Source organism: Xiphophorus couchianus, chromosome 21, assembly GCF_001444195.1.
Source record: "Xiphophorus couchianus chromosome 21, X_couchianus-1.0, whole genome shotgun sequence".
NCBI classification, from domain to species: domain Eukaryota; kingdom Metazoa; phylum Chordata; class Actinopteri; order Cyprinodontiformes; family Poeciliidae; genus Xiphophorus; species Xiphophorus couchianus.
Genome location: NC_040248.1, coordinates 21695907 through 21715205, shown reverse-complemented (window position 1 = coordinate 21715205; position 19299 = coordinate 21695907). Strand labels below are relative to the sequence as shown.

Below are 19299 nucleotides of genomic sequence, written 5' to 3'. Positions count from 1 at the left end.
GTAAAGCAGCAATACATGTGTCAATTAAAGAGCCAGGACAAGAGTTCAGCGCTGCAGGTGAGCTGCTTATAGGGCTTCCTTGAGTCCTGATTGGTTCCTCTCTAACCCATGAGCCAATCAGGGCAAATTGGCACCAACTTTCACTCTGAATATCAGACCTGCTGCTGTGAAACAACAAACTGTAACAGTGTTACGATGAACAGAGCAGGTAACTTATTATATAGCACTTTGGACAACCATGTTGTTCTCAAATGCTTTGTAAATAAACATAGAATTCTCCAGGGAAAAAAATAACAGAATGATAATAAACATCCGCAGAATCATACATTATGACGCAGCAGAAGAGACCCCTTGGTGTGCTACAGACACAACACAGGGGGTGGGGGGGAACTGGCAGGTTTAATCAATTACAACAGAAGACACCAATCGTGACTGATAAACCACCTTATGTCACCCTGCGTAACACCCAAGGCTGAAACAAATATTAAAACGCAATGAGAATAATCATTCTGTCCTCCACAGACATCCCTCCAAGCAGAGCTGTTGAGGATGAAATCCCTGTGATGGAGTGAGCTTTCAGATCCTCTGGAGGATCCAGCCTGGAGGAAGTAAACGCATGCCAGTTGTGGGCAGGAATGGTGCCCTGGGCAAATCCCTCCTCCTGCCACACTCCAGCCAATCACAATTCAAGCAATTATCTGATTTATTTGGATTTTCTCAACAGCAACTAATGGAAACTTGCTCCATAAAAACATACATAGTAGCAAACTTGCTGAGGGGACAACTAGTAGATACAGTATATTTTATTTTCTTTTTCTTGGTTGCCCCACCACTTTCTGATGCCACCCTGGGCAACTGCCCATGACCATGAACGTTATTTTAAAAAGCTTCAGAAAATGTTTTTGTTTTTTTTTTTGTCTCAAACCAAACATGTTTGAAGATTCTCAGTTTTCCGGGTTTTTATATTCAGGAAGGTTTCAAACGTTCATTCAGAAATATCCCTCTCCATTCATTTCCTCGTAAGATAATTAGGAGACAGTCGCATGTCCTCATCCAGCCAAGCGGCGACTGGCGTAATTCATGCATGTGAAATTTTGAGCTCATACATGTAGATGTGCACATGTCTGCCAGCATGTTGAAATAGGTTCAACGTGTGTTGCTGTCTGCAGTGATGGGAAACTTTCACCATTCGCTGTCGTTCGTCGCTCCCCCTAACATTCTTCTGCAAAATAGAAAATCTGCAGGAGAGAGGCTTTTAGATCTAAACAGGTAGTTTGATTAATCTGCATTATGTAAAGTGTTATGTAATATTAACGCATTCATTTATTTCATATTAACCGCATGCTTTAAAGCATTGATGGAGACCGTCCTAATTTTGATGTTCTTCTAGTTGTGAGGTTTGTCAAAATTATTTGATTTTTCCTTTAAAATAATTTTGTTTAGCCAAAATTTCATTTTCTCCCGACATTTATTGCTATATAAGACTTGTTATGGCTACGTTCACACTGCAGCCTGAAGTGACCCAATTCTGATTTTTTTTTTTTTTTTGTCTTAATGCGACCTGTGTGGTCTTTTCATAACAGTCTCAACAACACAGATTATATTATTATTATTATTATTATCATTATTATTCTTATTATTATTATTCAAATACGACCCTGGCCACTAGGACATGTGGTTCTACATCTGATATGTATCTTATCTTTTCAAATGTGACCTGAGTCTCAAGCTCCAGGTCACGTTCATCCAACCTGAACGCCATTGACACTCGACATGCGTCACTACAACAACTGCCTCGGTTGTTGTTTTTATTCCCGCTGCGTCCTGATACGCGCAAACGAGAAGGGGAAAAAAAAAAAAAAAAAAACCATGGCGGACTGTAATGGTGGTTAAGTTGTTAATATGCTGACTCTGGTAAGACAACAACTTCTAAATTCTAAGATACGCCCCACCGAAAGACACCCTGGAGGGAATAAAAAAAAAAAGATACGCCCCACCGTCACCATCCACGTTTATTTCCGTAAACAATCAGTGCTTCTTTACTTGTTTTCATGGAGGTTGACAAAGCACTGAGCACACTCTCTACGCGGGAGGTTATTGCGCCCTCTGGTGCGCATGCGGGACATTTCAGGTCGTTGCAGTTCCCACCGGAGTACGAGCCGCACATATTTGGAAATGCGAAATGAACGCGGCATTTTGGAAGAATTGGGTCTTTTGAGTGTGAACGTAACCTATGCTACTCGACAGTTGGTGGTTACCAGAGCAACCGGTAACTTTCAGCTCGTCCCCTTGAACATCTGTAACTGCGGTATGTACTAGGATCGGCTCTGTGTTTTCTTTACAAAGTATTATATTTTAGACAAGTTTAATTCCATATTGTGATTCATGTGTAATTTTGCCATGTTTTGTATATGTTTTAAAAATTAGAATGTTATTTTCTGCTGTGTTTGATGTTAGCTGGTGTCAGCTGTTCAGTGAAGCATTGTTCTGTAGTCGGGACTGTTAATGGTTATTTATTGAATTTTTATTTATTCTTTAGGGGCCGACCCTGCTGGACTGAACCACCAGCTTCACCCTTTTTCCTGTTAGGTATGTTATAAATCTTGATACGAAATAATGTTTCATTTGTGTGATAGTCTTTGAATGTTAAATACACTCGTCGGCCACTTTATTAGGTATACCTGTCCACCTGCTCATTATTGTGAATATTAAATCAGCCAATCATATGGAAGCAACTCAATGCATTTAGGCATGCAGACATGGCCAAGACGATCTGCTGCAGTGCACACCGAGCATGAGAATGGGGAATGAAGACGATTTAAGTGACTTTGAACGTGGCATGATTGTTGGTGCCAGACGAGCTGGTCTGAGTATTTCAGAAACTGCTGATCTACTGAGATTTTCATGCACAACCATCTCTAGGGTTCACAGCGAATGGTCTGAAAAAGAGAAAATATCTAGTGAGCGACAGTTCTGTGGGCACAAACGTCTTGTTGATGCCAGAGGTCAGGGGCGAATGGCCAGACTGCTTCGAGCTCAAATAACCACTCGTTACAACCGAGGTACTCAGAAGAGCATCTCTGAATGCACAACACGTCGAACCTTGAGGGCTACAGCAGCAGAAGACGATACTGGGTGCCGCTCCAGTCAGCTAAGAGCAGGAAACTGAAGCTACAATTCGCACAGGCAAAATTGGACAATGGAAGATTGGAAAATGTTGCCAGGTCTGATGAGTCTCAATTTCTGCTGCAACATTCAGATGGTAGGGTCAGAATTTGGCGTCAACGACATGAAAGCATGGATCCTTTCTGCCTTGTATCAACGGTTCAGGCTGGTGGTGGTGGTGCAATGGTGTGGGTGATATTTTCCTGGAACACTTTGGGCCCATTAGTATCAATTGAGCATCGTGTCGACGCCACAGTCAATTATTGCTGACCATGTCCATCCCTTTATGACCTCAGTGTACCCATCTTCTGATGGCTACTTCCAGAAGGATAACACGCCATGTCATAAAGAGCCAATCATCTCAGACTGGTTTCATGAACACTGAAGTCAAATGGCCTCCACAGTCACCAGATCTCAGGCCAATAGAAAACCTTTGGGATGTGGTGGAACGGGAGATTCACATCACTGATGTGCAGCTGACAAATCTGCAGAAACTGAGTGATGCTGTCATGTCAATGTATTTCCAGTATCTTGTTGAATCTATGCCACAATAAGATTAGTTATATGGATTACTGAGGTAAATTTGTCAAATAGCAATAAATGATCACAGAGACCATAGAGTCCCAGTAACATTAATTATTATTCTACTTATGTTACCTTATGGCGTAAAAGTGCCAAAAATTTGATGCTTTGGTTTTGCCCTATTTATGCATTTCTTTGGAAGATTTAAATGTAACAATTCTCTGACATAACTTGAAATTCTATTTAATTATCCGCCTTTATTTAAACTGAAGCTTTTCTTTCGTCTTGTCTCTGTGAGCTGATGGAGGGATGTAAGAGAGTGATGGCAGCCCTGTCTGAGAACTTGCTGACAGTCAGCATGTTGCTGAGTGTCTTTTTTCTTCCAGGTGAGCTGTTGCCTCTCTCACTTTCATTTGGAGACATTACTGGAAGCATTTATTTTTCCAGTCCCCAGAAATAGATCCTGTTTTGTTTTAATGCTCTACCTGTAACAGGCTGCAGTTTACAGGTCAGGAAACTTCTCTTCATGGCCATTTTGCTTCACATTGTGTCCATCTTTATTCTACTTTTACAGGAATTCAGACTGCATGTCATTCGACTCACATGGGAATCAACATTACTGCGCCAAAGCATGTTGACGCTCTGAGTGGATCCTGTTTGCTAATTCCATGTAGCTTTACTGACGACAAGATCATGAAGTTTGACAGCAGAAGAAAAACATTTGGAATCTGGATAAAAACGTCAATCTACATTGTTTCTTTTCCAAGGAATATAGTTTACAACACCAGTTGGTCAGAAAGCAAATATGGAATCAACATAATTGGAAGTCTGAGTGAGAGAAACTGCACAACTGTGTTTTCTAAAATGGTTAAAGAGTATGGAGGTACATACTACTTCAGAGTTGAAAGCGGGCCGTTCAGATCATTTGCTACCTGTGATCCTATTCAAGTAACAGTTAAAGGTGAGAGCATTTTGTTTTTATGTATGTGACATTTAGTTTAGTTTAGTTTAGTTTATTTCAGACAAACCTTTCACCGACAGTGTAAACGACACAAAGTACATAATATATTTCTTTTAAAAAAGAAACAAACAAAAAAAAAACAATAAAAAAAAACACATCACATCGGTGATTATGAGTCTGAAAAGGAGTATGCTGAAGTATAACTTATGTAGTCATACCCCTTTTCCAGCTGTAATTTATCACAGTATTTTCAATGTCCGATATCCTTTCTGACAAAGGAAATAATAAGTATAATAAGATTTCCTCAGCTAGATGAAAATAGTGCATACACACACATACACATCTGTACACATGCATATATATATATTTACATATACAAACATATATACGTACATACACCCATATACACACCCATTTGCTTATAGACAAAATACACTGTTATTTTCATACCTTTATATATTTACCCACACCTGCGCCGACATGCCACCTACTTGATGACATCCTACCTAAAGTTTTGGTTCCCAACCAGGATTATCCCCCTTGTTCTTCCTTATAACTTTGAATAATAGCTGCCTTGAGACCTTTCTTAAAATGTCTCATACTTGGACTTTGCTTCAGCTCTTCAGAGAGTTTATTCCAGATCCTCACACCAACCCCCGAAATGCACAATGTTTTCATTGTTGTACGAGCCTTCAAAGTTCTGAAGTTAAGGTTTTCTCTATAGTCATATCCCCCCACTCTATCGGAAAATAATTGTTGAATCTTTTCTGGCAATATTTTATTTCTGACTTTAAACATAATCTGTGCAGTTTGAAACTCTACTAAATCAGTGAACTTCAATAAATAAGAATCTATAAATAGATTGTGGGTATGACAGTAAAAATCAACCTTATGAACTAAGCGAATGGCTCTTTTTTGTAATGTGCATAATGGTTGTAGTAACGTTCTGTAAGTGTTGCCCCAAATTTCCACACAGTAACTTAGGTAAGGTAAAATAAGTGAGTAGTACAGAATGTATAGGGCAGAGGAGTTTAAATATTTTCTAGCATTAGCAAGGACTGCAATACTTCTTACCAATTTAGATTGGACATATCTTATATGAGGTTTCCAACAGATCTTGTTTTGAATCAGTACTCCCAAAAACCTAATTTCAGTCACTCTCTCCACAATCATATTATCAATTTGTATTATTAAATCACTCTTCTCTTTACACTTACCGAACAACATAAACTTTGTTTTATCTAAATTTAGTGACAATTTGTTAATATTAAACCACTCCTTCAGTTTACATAAGTCTTGATTCATTTCAAACAACATCTTTCTTAAATCTTCACCCGTGCCAAAGATGGTTGAGTCATCAGCAAATAGTACAAAGTTAAATCTCTTAGATACCTTACATATGTCATTTATATACAAAATAAACAATTTTGGCCCCAATACCGAGCCCTGAGGGACACCACAAACAATATCCAAGCATGAGGATTGGAAATTACCCAACTGCACAAATTGTTGCCTATTGCTGAGATAATTTTTCATCCAGTGCAACACTACTCCTCTTAGACCATAACACTCAAGTTTTCTGAGTAGTATATCATGATCAATTGTGTCAAATGCTTTTTTCAAATCAATAAATACCCCAACAGCATGTTTCTTTTTATCTAAAGCACTGGTCACCTCTTCCATTAAATGCATAACTGCCATTGCTGTGGATCTTTGTGACCTAAATCCATACTGACTTTCAGTCAGTAGATGATGTTTACTAAGAAAACTTTCTAGTCTGACAACAAATGTTTTTTTATCAAGAGAAAATGAATTTTGATGACAAACTCCATAAACTGAGTCTTCACTGTAAAGCTAAACGTCTACTGTGTAGGGTCATCAACAGAGTCAGAGTCCAGAGTTAAAGAAAGCAGCTTGTCAATGTAAAAGTGGATGTTTTATCTAATTTTATTTTTCAATGTGAGTTTTTCTTTATCATCTGCCATCTTGTTATGCTCCACATGTCTAAAGTGGAGTCAGTCTGCTGTATCTCACTGTGTAAAATGTGTGTGTGATGTGAAAACACAGATTCTGCTTGGAGCCCCAGGATTGAAATCTCAGGTGACATGAAGGAGAAGAACTCTGTCACCGTAACGTGCTCAGCTCTCACTCCCTGTCCACAATCACCTCCTGGACTCACCTTGAACCTCCAACCAAACCCTCACAGACAGATGGAGAGGAACAAAGATGGAACGTTTACAACTACAATCCAGCAGAACATCACTCTGTCAGAGATCCACGATGGATACAACATCACCTGCTTTGCCATATATCCTGTGGATGGAGGAAAACACAAGTCAGCAGATACAGATGTGACTCTCAGTGTTTCCTGTAAGTCAGTGATGCCAAAGTCGGTCCTGGGGGGCCGGGATCCTGCATGTTTTACTTCTGTCCCTGACATAATGCACCTGGGTCAAATGATGGCTCATTAGAAGGCCTAGGGAGAACATTGACATGCTGAAAAGGTTGTTACTACCACGAGCGAGAGAACTACAACATGCAACGATGCCGGCCCTCCAGGCCCGACTTTCGACACCTCTGCTGTAAATGATCCTGTCAGAACATCATGGTTCATCTGGTTCTCGTCAATAAGCTTAAGGTGTGTCACATTTTCCTCAGATTCTCCCAAGAACACCTCAGTATCCATCACTTTAACAAAAGGTAGATGGGTGGAGCTGCGTTGCTCCAGCAGAGCCAAGCCTCCCGTCAGCGTCTTCACCTGGTTTGAGAAAACCTCAAATGGAGCCTTGAAAGTAGGTGAAGGAGAAAATTATGGACTCCATGTCACTGAGGAGGAAGCTTATTACTGTGTGGCCACGAATGATGTTGGTAGTCAGAAATCTCCAGAGATTCGTCTGACTCTTCCAGCAATAGGTAAATAGAGAAATATGGAAGGATGTTACTGATCCTGAGTCACCAAGGGATCATTTGAAAGTTGCAGATGGAAACATATTTAAGCAATCAGATTGATTCAGATTTACTTTTTCTCCATTCAGGGATTGGGCTGTCTCATGAAGGTCTTGGAAGAAAAGGTACTCATCTGTTCCTCTGACAGATTTTTTCTGCACTTACTTTTTCTTTTTGATTGTTGCAAACTAGCTCATTTTTTTTATCTGAGTCAGCAAAAAATAAATAAAACAAAAATATGATGCCTGTCAGTTTAGGAGGAAAATCAAGTTTTGCTGAGCCGACAGTACCTCCATACTTTTCTGAAGCTTTAACATTTGCAGATTTTAGATTCAACATTAAAATAAGGACTCAAGAATTTTTTATTGTCATATCATTTCTCAATTTTTGCTTGTGGTGGTCCCAGATAAGCAATGAGTAACTATGTATATATATACAGTATATATATATCTATATATATCTATCTTGATAGATAGATAGATAGATAGATAGATAGATAGATAGATAGATAGATAGATAGATAGATAGATAGATAGATAGATAGATAGATAGATAGATAGATAGATAGATAGATAGATAGATATGTGTAAATAAATAAAAAGTACAATGTAGCTGAATTAAGTGCAGATCGAATTCAGCAGTTTGTCAGCTGCAGGGAAGAAACTGTTTCTCAGCCTGGTGGTTTTGCTCTGGATGCTCCTCAGCCTCCTGCCTGAAGGAAAGGACTGGAATAGACTGTGTGCAGGATGGGTAGAGTCCTTCATGATGAGGAGCTCCCTCCTCCTGCATTGTGATGTGTGGATGTCCAAGGTGGAGGAAAGGCTGCTCCCCACAGCACTCTGTGCTGCCTTGACCACCCTCTGCAGAGTCGTCCTCTCAGCAGCAGTGCAGCTGCCGTGCCACACGGTGCTGCAGGTGCAGAGAACGCTCTCCACCACACAGCGATAGAAGCTCCTCAGAACTGAGTTGCCATGTTCACCTCCCTGCAGCTTCCAGAGGAAGTAGAGATTCTGTTGGGCCTTCCTGACCAGATGGGAGGTGTTGGCACTCTAGCTGAGGCCTGTGGATATTTGCACACCCAGGTGCCTGCAGCTGGAGACCACCTCCACAGCTGCTCTTCCGATGTACAAGGGCTGAAGAGGATCCTTGTCCTTTCTGTAATCCACCACCATCTCCACCACTGTTCGTGATGCATCCCGCTTCTGCTGTGTCGTCGGCAAACTTCACGATATGAAAGCTGGGGTGCCTTGCCGAGCGTTCATATGTCAGGAGAGTGAAGAGGAGGGAGCTCAGTGCACTGCCTGCGGCGAGCCAGTGCTGAAGGTGATGGAGGAGGAAATGGGTTTGTAGACCCTGACAGTCTAAGGTCTGTTGGTCAGGAAGTCCAGAATCCAGCTCCCCAGAGTGGGACTCAGTCCAAGAGAGGAGAGCTTCTGCACCAGGGTCTGTAGGATGATGGTGTTGCAGGCCGAGGAGAAATCCAGAAAGAGCAGACAGATGTGAGAGTTTATACTCTCTAGGTGGGTGAGGGCTGTGTGGACCACCAATGAGATGAGAATGTCCTGAGCGCAACGTCCCTGGCCTTCAGTAGAGCTCTGACCTCAGCATTCAGCCACAGTTTCTGGTTTGGGTAACAGGTTGCTTTCTTGGTAATGGTGACATCATCAGCACACTTAGATTCGAAGCCCAAAGCAGTGGAGGTGTATTCCTCCAGGTCCACCTCTCCCTCATAAGCAGCTCCCTCTTTTAAAACCTGCCAATCTGTGCACTGAAAACAGTCTTGGAGCACAGAGGCTGCATGCCTGGGCCACACAGTGACTGAGTGACACAGTCCTTCCTACATGTTTCCCCATGTCGGAAGGGTGACATGCTGGTAAAAAACTGGGCTGACTGTACGCCAGTTTCAGATGATTAAAGTCCCCTGCAACCACGTAAAACTTCTCTGGGTGCTTTACCTGCAGTGACCTAATGGTGTTATGTAGCTCCTTCAATGGTTTGTTGCCTTTAATAACCTGCGGAATGTAAACAATGGTGAGGAACATGCTGTAAACTCCAGAGGCAGAGAATACGGAAGACATTTCACTGTCATAAGTTTTATCACCTCAGAGCAGCAGTTTTTTACCACTCCACAGTTCGTACATCAACTTTCATTCAACGTACATACAGAGACCTCCTCCCTGGTCTCCAATGGTCGTGGTCCGCTCAGAATAAGTGAAGACCGTTGATCTGGAAGGTTGAGTCCGCCATGTTGCTGTTATATCTTGCGTGTATTCAGTTTTGTTTTTCTTTTTCATTTCTTATTTTCCCAGGAATTGAGCGTTCTGAAGTTCATATTCCAATTCTGACAGTATTAGGGATTATAATGCTTTTCTGCGTGTTCAAAATCATCATTTGGTGAGTATGAGAATTTGAGTATGTGTACTTAGAAGTGTAGTTAAGCCTATTACAGGCTTTTAACTGTTCCTTCATTTGGTTCAGTACTTTCTTAGTCCTAAATGTACTAAATTATTTCTTTTCTAAAGATTCTACACAGAAATCCCCCATTATGATGATGTGTGACAAAAAAAGTATTGCGCAAATTCTGAAAAATTCAACAAAATTAAAACTCAAAGTGTTCACATAAGTAAATGCAGAGCAAAATAAATCAAGAATAGCTCCACAGTTATAGGGTTTAAATATAACAATGCTGGTACTTGTGTAAAAGTAAAACCTTAAATACTTTTCAAGTGGAACCTTTATTGTAATTGTCTGAAAAATTGTCCATAATGGTAATTCGATTAGACTTCTTAATTGAAAGAAGAGAAAATAAAGGCTCTGCTGAAGTACTAGGACGCTTGGTCCTGTCTGGTCAAACTTCCTCCAGGCTGTAAATATATAAATGGTGTAGGTTATTGCTCACTTTTCTGAGTATAAGATATTTTTTCCAACTGCAGCTACTCCAAAAATAGCTCCAAAAACATCTAATTTCAGAACTGGTTCTTCTCCCATATCACAAAACACAACAATAATTCTGACTGCTCTGTAATTTCTTCCAGGCTTCACAGGAAGAGACCCCAAACTCCATAACAGCTCGGTGTAGGTGGAGTTCCACACTGTTCTCATGATAGAAAATCTCCCCAAACAAACGATGTAACAATATGCTCTATAAATTAGTCAAAATCACCTGTTGGTAACCATGACTGTTTTATCTGATTTTTTATATTTCTGTTTTCTCTTCTAACTTCCCACAGACTCCACTTAGTGACTAACTGGGCCTTGAATTGTGAGCCAGTACCACTGAGGGAGCTGTTTAACATGAGGATCTAAACTTCTTGATAAAACAGCTTCCTCCATGCATAGCGGCAGACGGCGACAGGAGACGACGTACACACAGATCTCCAGATCTCTAAGACAAAGCAGCTCAGCAGAGTCTGACTGCCCAGAGGTCATCAACACACAAGAGAATAAACATTGACCTCTTTGGATAAAGACACTTTCTGTCTGTAAGATGTCTGAAAACCTGGTTTCATTAGGGTCTTGCTGCTAATTGCTATTGGAAGCTTCATTTTATCACAACCAAAACATTGGCCTTTGTAATAATGATAGTCACATTGGTATGGAGGATTTTTTTTTTCTGCCATAATCAAAGAGCACAAATTTTCAGTCTGAAAGCAGGATTTCATGTCTTTTGTTCTCAAAACTTTTAATACTTTTGCTTACATTTTAATTTCGAAAGCAGGACTTCCTGTCTTTCTTTTCAAAACTTGGAATGATTGCCAAGCTCTCCGCTCAGTTGGTGGAATTTGTATGCCATAATCCAAGAGCACACATTTTCAGTCTGAACACAGGATTTCCCGTTCAAATGCTCGGAAGCGCAGGTGGTGAGGCAGCAGCGAGCTGAGCCTCACCTTGGACTGCGCGACCTCTCCCTAACTGCGCTGGCTGCCATTCGATGGTAGCATGTTCCTCCCGTCTGTATGTTGCCAACAAAATGGTGAAAAAACATTTAATATATGAACTGATTTTCTAATTTGGCCCTAGTAGTGTGAGCCAGAGAGTGCTCCACCCCTGTGCTATCAACGTCTGTGTAGTCCTCCAGCATATCCTCAACATGAGCCTGTGCCTTCAGAGGGTCTCTGTGATGTAAAAAACAATCCTGCATTGTTCTGGTGCCAAAAATGCAGCATCCTTGTGATTCCAAGGATTACAGGCCTGTAGCACTGACCTCCAAAATCATGAAGTCCCTGGAGAGACTCGTCCCGGCGCAGCTCTAACCCCTGGTACAATCACACTTTGGGCCCCTTGCAGTTTGCCTACCAACCCAAACTTGGAGTTGAGGACGCCATCATCTTCCTGCTCAACCGTGTATATACTCACCTGGACCAACCGGCGACGATGGTGAGAATGATGTTTTTTGACTTCTCCAGTGCATCCAACACCATCCGTCCGGTTCTACTCAGTGAGAAGACGCCATTTCAGGTGGATCCCCAAGTTCCACCTGTTAGTTAGATAGTTCCGGATTGTGGACTATCTAACTGGTAGATCACACTTTGTGGGCCTGTGACCCTGTGGGTCAGACAGTGTTGTTAGCACCACAGGGGCTCCACAAGGGACTGTCCTTTCTCCCTTCCTCTTCAAACATTAGACTTCAGCTATTGCACTGAGACCTTTCATCTCCAGAGGTTCTCAGATGACTCGGTTATGGTTGGTTGTATCAGTGAAGGTGATGAGACTGAGGACAATGCTGATGCACAACTTTGTCACACGGTGTGGGCTGAACCACCTGCTGCTCAATGTCATCAGACTTTGCAACGCCCAACTCTTAGTAACTTAAATCTAATTTTCTCTGCACTCATTTATAGATTATTTATAGATTTAACATATTTGCATGTACATGCTTGTTAGTTTATTTATTTATTTTTATTGAATTACTTGCGTCACTCTGAAGGAGGAGGAAGCCACCTTCCTTTTATCTATTATGGTTATATTTGTATTATTAATATTTAATGGAGTATTTAGATGGAGTAGCTTGTCAACTAATAAGCAATTTCCCCTTGGGGATCAATAAAGTACATTCTATTCTTCTATATAAGTTATGTTACCCTTGACACTTAGTGGTTACCGTAGAAACCAGTAACTGGGATCATTCCCTTTTTCTGTTGCCGTCTGAAACTGTGGTATGTATGAGGATCAGTTCTGTGTTTTTTTTTACAAGTGTTATATTTTAGCATTTATTTCAGACTAACTTAACTAAATACAGGCTTTCATGTGTATTTTGCCATGTTTTGTATATGTTTTTAACAGGTATCATAATTAATGTTATTTTTTGCTGTGTTTAATTTTACAACTGTTAACTGCTGTCAACTGTTCATTGGGAGCCATTGCTGTGTAGTGGGGACTGTTTATGATTATTTATTGGATTTTCTTTTAATCTGTAGGGGGCAGAAGCTGCTGGACTGATCTTAACCACTTGCTTAACTTTTTATTTCATTAGGTATGTTTTAATTTTTGATAAAAAGTAATGTTTCATTTACCAATAGTGTGATAGTCTTTGAATGTGAAATATATGCTATTTTTGTCAATGATAAGATTGGTTATATGGATTAATGACATAAATTTGTCAAATACTGATATATGATCAGAAATTATACAGCCTTATTATTCTACTAATTTTAACTAATTGTGTAATGCCAGAATTTTGATAATTTTTGTTTTACTTTTTTTTATGCATTTTGTTTTAAATGTGATATTTCTCTGACATAACTTGATATTTCAATTAATTATCCGCTTTTATTTAAACTGACGGTTTTCTTTCATCTTGTCTCTGTGAGCCGATGGAGGGATATAACAGAGTAATGGCAGCCCTCTCTGAGAACTTGCTGACAGTCAGCGTGTTACTGAGTGTCTTCCTTCTTCCAGGTGAGCTGTTAGGCTGCATTCACACTGCAGCCTGAAATGACCCAATTCCAATTTTTTTTTTTTTTTTTGTCAAATTGTTGGGTTTTTTTGCTGTGACTTTTCACATTTCCAAATATATGCGACTTGTCTGTGTTCTCCAGTGTGAACGGGCAAACGACCTGAAAGTGTCCCGCATGTGCAGTAGAGGGCGCAATAACGTCAGCATTCTCAGTGTTTTGCCAATCACTATTTGATGTTGTCCGACGGGAGCGGCATATTAACAACTTAATCCTCATTATAGTCCGTCATGATTGTTGTTTTTCTTCCTGCTTGTGCATATATATAATAGTGTCTTTTGTCTATCAATGACATTCAGGTTGGATGACATTTGAATCGGATACCCAAGTGGCCTGGGTCACATTCGAAAAGAATCCAACCTGTGCTGTTCAGACTGTCATGAAAAGATCAGATACAGGTCGCATTACTGGAAGCATATATTTTTCTAGTCCCAAGAAATAGATCCTGATTTTGTTTAAATGCTCCACATGTAGCAGGCTGCAGGTTAGGGTCAGAAAATGTCTCTTCTTGACCATTTTGCTTCACATTGTGTCCATCTTTACTCTACTTTTACAGGAGTTCAGACTGGATGTCAGTCGACCCACATGGGAATCAACATTACTGCGCCAAAGCATGTTGACGCTCTGAGTGGATCCTGTTTGCTAATTCCATGTAGCTTTACTGACCACAAGGAAATGACGGTTGACGGCAGAATGAAAACATCTGGAATTTGGATAAGATCTACAGTCTGGGTTGCCAGTTATCCACGTCTTGTGGTTTACAACAGCAGTTGGTCAAAAAACAAATATGAAATGCAAATGATTGGAAATCTGAGTGAGAAAAACTGCACAACTGTGTTTTCTAATATACGTCCAAGTCATACAGACCGTTACTTCTTCAGTATTGAGAGTGGGCTGTTCAGATCGTTTGCTGTCTGTGATCCTGTTCTTTTAATAATTAGAGGTGAGAGCCTTTTGATTTCATCAATATTTGACATTCAGATGTAGAGAAAATGAATTATGATGCATTTTGGATGTAAAACGAACTCCATGAATTGATTCTTCACTGCAAAATTACACATCTTCTGGACAGCAGGGTCAGAGACCAGAGTTGAAGAAAGCAGTTTGTGAACGCAAAGTGGATATTTTATCTAACTTTATCTTTCAATGTCCATCATATTTAACATCCGTCATTTTGCTTTGCTCAACAAGTGTCTAAAGTGGAGTCAGTCTGCTGTATCTCACTGTGTAAAATGTGTGTGATGTGAAAACACAGATTCTGCTTGGAGACCCAAGATTGAAATCTCAGGTGACATGAAGGAGAAGAACTCTGTCACCGTAACGTGCTCAGCTCTCACTCCCTGTCCACAATCACCTCCTGGACTCACCTGGAACCTCCAACCAAACCCTCACAGACAGATGGAGAGGAACAAAGATGGAACGTTTACAACTACAATCCAGCAGAACATCACTCTGTCGTACAGATATGATGGATACAACATCATCTGCTCTGCCAGATATCCTGTGAATGCAGGAAAACATAACAAGAAATCCAATAAGGGAGCAAAGACAAAATTCACTCTCAGTTTTTCCTGTAAGTAATTCCACCAGAACATCATGGTTCAGCTGGTTCTCGTCAATAATCTGGAGGTTTGCTGCATTTTCCTCAGATGGTCCCAAAGAAACCTCAGCATCCATCAGTTCATCAGTAGCTAACTGGGTGAAGCTGCGTTGTTCCAGCAGAGCCAATCCTCCCGTCAGCATCTTCACCTGGTTCAAGAAAACCTCAAATGGAGCCTTGAAAGTAGGTGAAGGAGAAAATTATGGACTCCATGTCACTGAGGAAGAAGCTTATTACTGTGCGGCCATGAATGATGTTGGCAGTCAGACATCTCCAGAGATTCATTTGACTGTAAAAGAAAAAGGTAAATAGAGATTTTTGGGAGGATGCTACTGTGACTGAGTCACCAAATCAAGTCATTTAAATGTTGCAGATGAAAACAGATTTAAACAATCACATTGATTCAGCTTTTATTTTTTCTCCATTCAGGGATTGAGCCGACTCATAAAGTCGTTGAAAGAAAAGGTAACCAGCTATTTCTCTGAAGAATTTTCTGTTCACTGTTAGGAACTTGGGTTGTTGAGCTGTTTTGGAGTTTGATTTGATTTTAGTTTCATTATTTTTCCTTGTTAGTTTATTATGTTGATCCAGTTAGTCTGGATCAAAATAAGATCCAGACTTATCTGGATTAGTCCTTTCTTAGTTATACTAGTTTATTTCGTGTGTCTAATTATTCTTTAGTGTTAGATTTATTTCCTAGTTCCCTGTGTACTCTCCCACGACCTCTGTGCCACGTCCCCCCTCTCTAAATCTCCCTCTCCTCAGTCTGCCTTTGGTCTCTCCCCTCACACCTTCAATCAGGTAGCTCATCAACTCGGGTCTTTTGTTTAGCATTCTACCTCCCAGCACTAAAGCACCTTATTCTCAATCACTCCTCGCCAGTTCCTCTCATCTACTCCCATTATTTTTCCTATCTGTTCCCTGCCATCCTGTCCACTCGGATTTATAATCCGTGCCCTGAACTTAATGGAGTTGTGGGAGGAGGTGGAGTGACACCATCAGGCAGCTCTGGCAGAAATGGCTGGCAAGCCACCTCCACCTAACACAGAACTCCCAGTCTTTTGCCCTTTTTCCCTCCTCCACAATTTCTGTTGCTCTTTCCCAGTTTTCACCTTTGGTTTCTCCGTCTCCTACCTCTGGTTCTCTGTTCCATTGTCATCTCCATCCAAACTCCACAGCCACAGACGCAAGGACGGCTCCGCAGTCTCTCTGGTGGGTCGGCCCAATGCTTCACAGCTTCTCCAGTGGGTCGGGCCGCTGCCTGGCCAGAGGTGGTCGTTGCCCAACCTGCCTCCATGGGACCCTCATCCATTGCTCCTCTTGTCTGTGTCACCATCTACATGATCCTCAGCTAGCTCCACGCATACAGACTTTAAAACCAGTTCCTCGCCCCAGAGATACACTAGCAGTTGATCCATCAGCTCCAGTGTCAGTCATATCCACAGCAACAGCTTCTGTGGAGTTAGCTCCTCAGTTCCAGGCTACTCAGTCTCCTGATCTCCACAGTGACTCTGTCTCCAAGAGGGTCCAGGTCAACCCGCCGCTGTCCCCAGGGCTTTATTGTGGGTCCTCAACGACCAGGCCTCAGCAATGGGTCAAAGACATCCCCATGTCTCAATGGGATGGCTTTAAAGTTCTTTAGCCAATGCTGGCTCCCAAGCTTTCAAGCTCCTCCTCTGCTTTCGGCCTCCTGACTAATAGGATCGTCAAGCCTTTGGGTGCCACTGGCCGAAAGGCAGACATCCAGATCCTCTTTCTGCATTCCATCAGTCGAATTCTCTTTGTGGATTCCTTCACCACAAGGCTGACCTCAGGACTACAGGATCCTCCGTCACTGGCATCCTCCAAGGTTTCTGATGAGCAGCATCATCAGACTCTCTGCTCCTTTGTCTCTCAACTTCTTTGTCGACACACATCAGTATCTGGCTGTCATTCCGAAGCCCCCTCCGAACACCCTGTTGTTTTTTCGTTTTGGACTTTTATTGCCATCTGGTATCCGTCTTGAAGTCAAAAAGATTTTTTTGTCTGATTCAGCAAAAACAAAAACAAAAAAAACAATAAATTAAATGTAGTTTTGGTCAGCCTCTATTTGCTCCATACTTCTCGTATTTTATATTCAACATCACGGTAAAGGCAAACTGTTGAGGTTTGTAGTTATACAACAAAAAGCTAACTTTTTGCTTGCAAGTCATGTTTTACCTTGTTATACAAGTATATGGTTATCAAGGAACATATTTACGATGGTGTAAGAAGTTGTTTTTCTAATGCTTAACGTCAGAAATGTCTGTCTTCAGTTTTTTCGCTTCTTATTTTCCCAGGAGCCGAGAGTTCTCAAATTCAGATTTCAGTTGTTGTAGCAGTCAGCATTTTCATAGTTGTCTGCCTGCTCAAAATCATCATGTGGTGAGTGTGTGAACTTGTACACCTGGAAACTACTCCCAGCACTTAACTGTGTCTACGTTTTGTTTATTACTTTCTTACTCCTGATTGCATTAAATTAGTTTCTTTCCTAAAAATTTCTACACACAAATCCCTCAGTATGACAACGGGAGGCGAAAAAAGTTTTGTGCAAATTAATAATATATTTTTTTTAATTGTTGAATTTATGTTTGTTGAAATAAATAATAATTATTTGCACAGTTAATTTCTAAATTAACAGTGCAAAATCCAATAAAAACATTGGAATAGCCTCATATTTCATGCTTTCACAGTTTGAGAACAATTGTACCAAATAAATCAGTTGAAGCATTTGTTCCACAGAGGTTTTAGTGAGCACTGTGTCAAGCCAAGCTGGAATTTTGGCTCAATTTAGCCAAATGTACCCAAAAGTGTGTTAAATAGTTTTTCACCTCAAAAGAGAATCTGGTGTAATTAAAATTCTGATTTCTACTGTATGACATTTCTGCATGTCACGTAGCCTGTTGTCATGACATTTACTCTGTGTATCATCAAAATGTATCATTGTCCACACAATGGAATGACAACAACAAATAGAAAATGAGCTCAATTGTATCTTCTTGGCTCCATTTAGTGGAATTTTATTGAGGAAAAAGACATAAAATGAAAACAGTTGTCAACAAATGTGCAAAATATCATTTATCAATTTTAAAAAATGTGCAATCGTCAATCCAGAATATATGCTGAAAACTAATTTTGATTCTGTTTCTGATTCTTATTTTTTTCAACATTGTCATAATGACGCATTGGTGTGGAGAATTTTGAGGAAAGAGATTGATTTAATACAATTTGAAATAATGCTGCACATACGAAAAAATGAATCGCTGTGAATATTTTCCGGAAGCTCTGTAGTACTTGAACTTCTTATGTGTAAAAATATCTATCTGCATCCTACAGACTCACTTACTACTAATTCCAGAACTTGTTCCTGTCTTGTGTCATGAAACACAATAATTATTCTCACTGTTCTATTATTTCTTCCAGGTTTGTAAAGGTCAAAAGTCCAACCCCAACACAAGTCAATGTAGGTGTAGTACTACACTGTCCTGATTACAAAAAAAATCATCATGAACAAACGATGTATCAATATGCTCTTTAAATTAGTCAAAATCACCTGTTGGTAACCATGACTGGTTTATCTGTTTTTTATATTTCTGTTTTCTCTTCTAACTTCCCACAGACTCCACTTAGTGACTAACTGGGCCTTGAATTGTGAGCCAGTACCACTGAGGGAGCTGTTTAACATGAGGATCTAAACTTCTTGATAAAACAGCTTCCTCCATGCATAGCGGCAGACGGCGACAGGAGACGACGTACACACAGATCTCCAGATCTCTAAGACAAAGCAGCTCAGCAGAGTCTGACTGCCCAGAGGTCATCAACACACAAGAGAATAAACATTGACCTCTTTGGATAAAGACACTTTCTGTCTGTAAGATGTCTGAAAACCTGGTTTCATTAGGGTCTTGCTGCTAATTGCTATTGGAAGCTTATAAAGACACTTTCTGTCTGTTGGACGTTAGTTTCATATAAATAAAAAAAAAACATTAGGATTTTACTGCTAATTGTCATATAATTGGGATCTCTAATCTAGCACACCCGAAGCTCTGGCCTTTCTTTGCAATAATGATAGCTGCAATTGGTCTAATTGATCTATTTATGGTATTTATGGGGTTGCTCTAAAAAGTTATGCA

General features: G+C 40.5%; 2 protein-coding genes across 6 annotated transcripts; both read left to right on the top strand.

Annotated features, from left to right (window-relative positions):
• The first annotated feature begins 1956 nt into the window (after positions 1–1956).
• Positions 1957–11080, top strand: LOC114137230 (sialic acid-binding Ig-like lectin 7). Of its 5 annotated transcripts, none has more exons than XR_003593960.1 (10): positions 1963–2308; positions 2540–2589; positions 3960–4073; positions 4262–4648; positions 6716–7018; positions 7307–7561; positions 7684–7719; positions 9904–9988; positions 10630–10723; positions 10825–11080. XR_003593960.1 is itself a non-coding variant. In XM_028005860.1 (10 exons), exons 3-9 carry the CDS (start codon positions 3989–3991, stop codon positions 10658–10660), a joined length of 1182 nt encoding a protein of 393 aa, XP_027861661.1. In that variant the 5' UTR covers positions 1963–2308; positions 2540–2589; positions 3986–3988; the 3' UTR covers positions 10661–10669; positions 10825–11080. The 5 variants fall into 5 exon arrangements, 2 of the variants coding, with proteins under 2 accessions (XP_027861662.1, XP_027861661.1); XM_028005860.1 differs by having other exon boundaries at positions 3986–4073; positions 10630–10669; XR_003593959.1 differs by having other exon boundaries at positions 1964–2308; positions 3989–4073.
• Positions 8713–19027, top strand: LOC114137233 (uncharacterized). The gene is made up of 7 exons (XM_028005863.1): positions 8713–8718; positions 14817–15121; positions 15198–15452; positions 15578–15613; positions 17467–17551; positions 18590–18629; positions 18786–19027. The coding sequence occupies exons 2-7, from the start codon at positions 14842–14844 to the stop codon at positions 18801–18803; spliced, it is 714 nt and encodes a 237-aa protein (XP_027861664.1). The 5' UTR covers positions 8713–8718; positions 14817–14841; the 3' UTR covers positions 18804–19027.
• The last annotated feature ends 272 nt before the right edge of the window (positions 19028–19299 follow it).

Coding starts and splice junctions, on each gene's coding strand:
- LOC114137230 (XM_028005860.1), top strand. CDS start 3,989: ATGGAGGGATGTAAGAGAGTGATGGCAGCCCTGTCTGAGAACTTGCTG. Junction 7,562..7,683: donor TCTGACTCTTCCAGCAATAG/GTAAATAGAGAA, acceptor TTCTCCATTCAG/GGATTGGGCTGTCTCATGAA. Junction 7,720..9,903: donor TGAAGGTCTTGGAAGAAAAG/GTACTCATCTGT, acceptor TTATTTTCCCAG/GAATTGAGCGTTCTGAAGTT.
- LOC114137233 (XM_028005863.1), top strand. CDS start 14,842: ATGAAGGAGAAGAACTCTGTCACCGTAACGTGCTCAGCTCTCACTCCC. Junction 15,122..15,197: donor ATTCACTCTCAGTTTTTCCT/GTAAGTAATTCC, acceptor CATTTTCCTCAG/ATGGTCCCAAAGAAACCTCA. Junction 15,614..17,466: donor TAAAGTCGTTGAAAGAAAAG/GTAACCAGCTAT, acceptor TTATTTTCCCAG/GAGCCGAGAGTTCTCAAATT.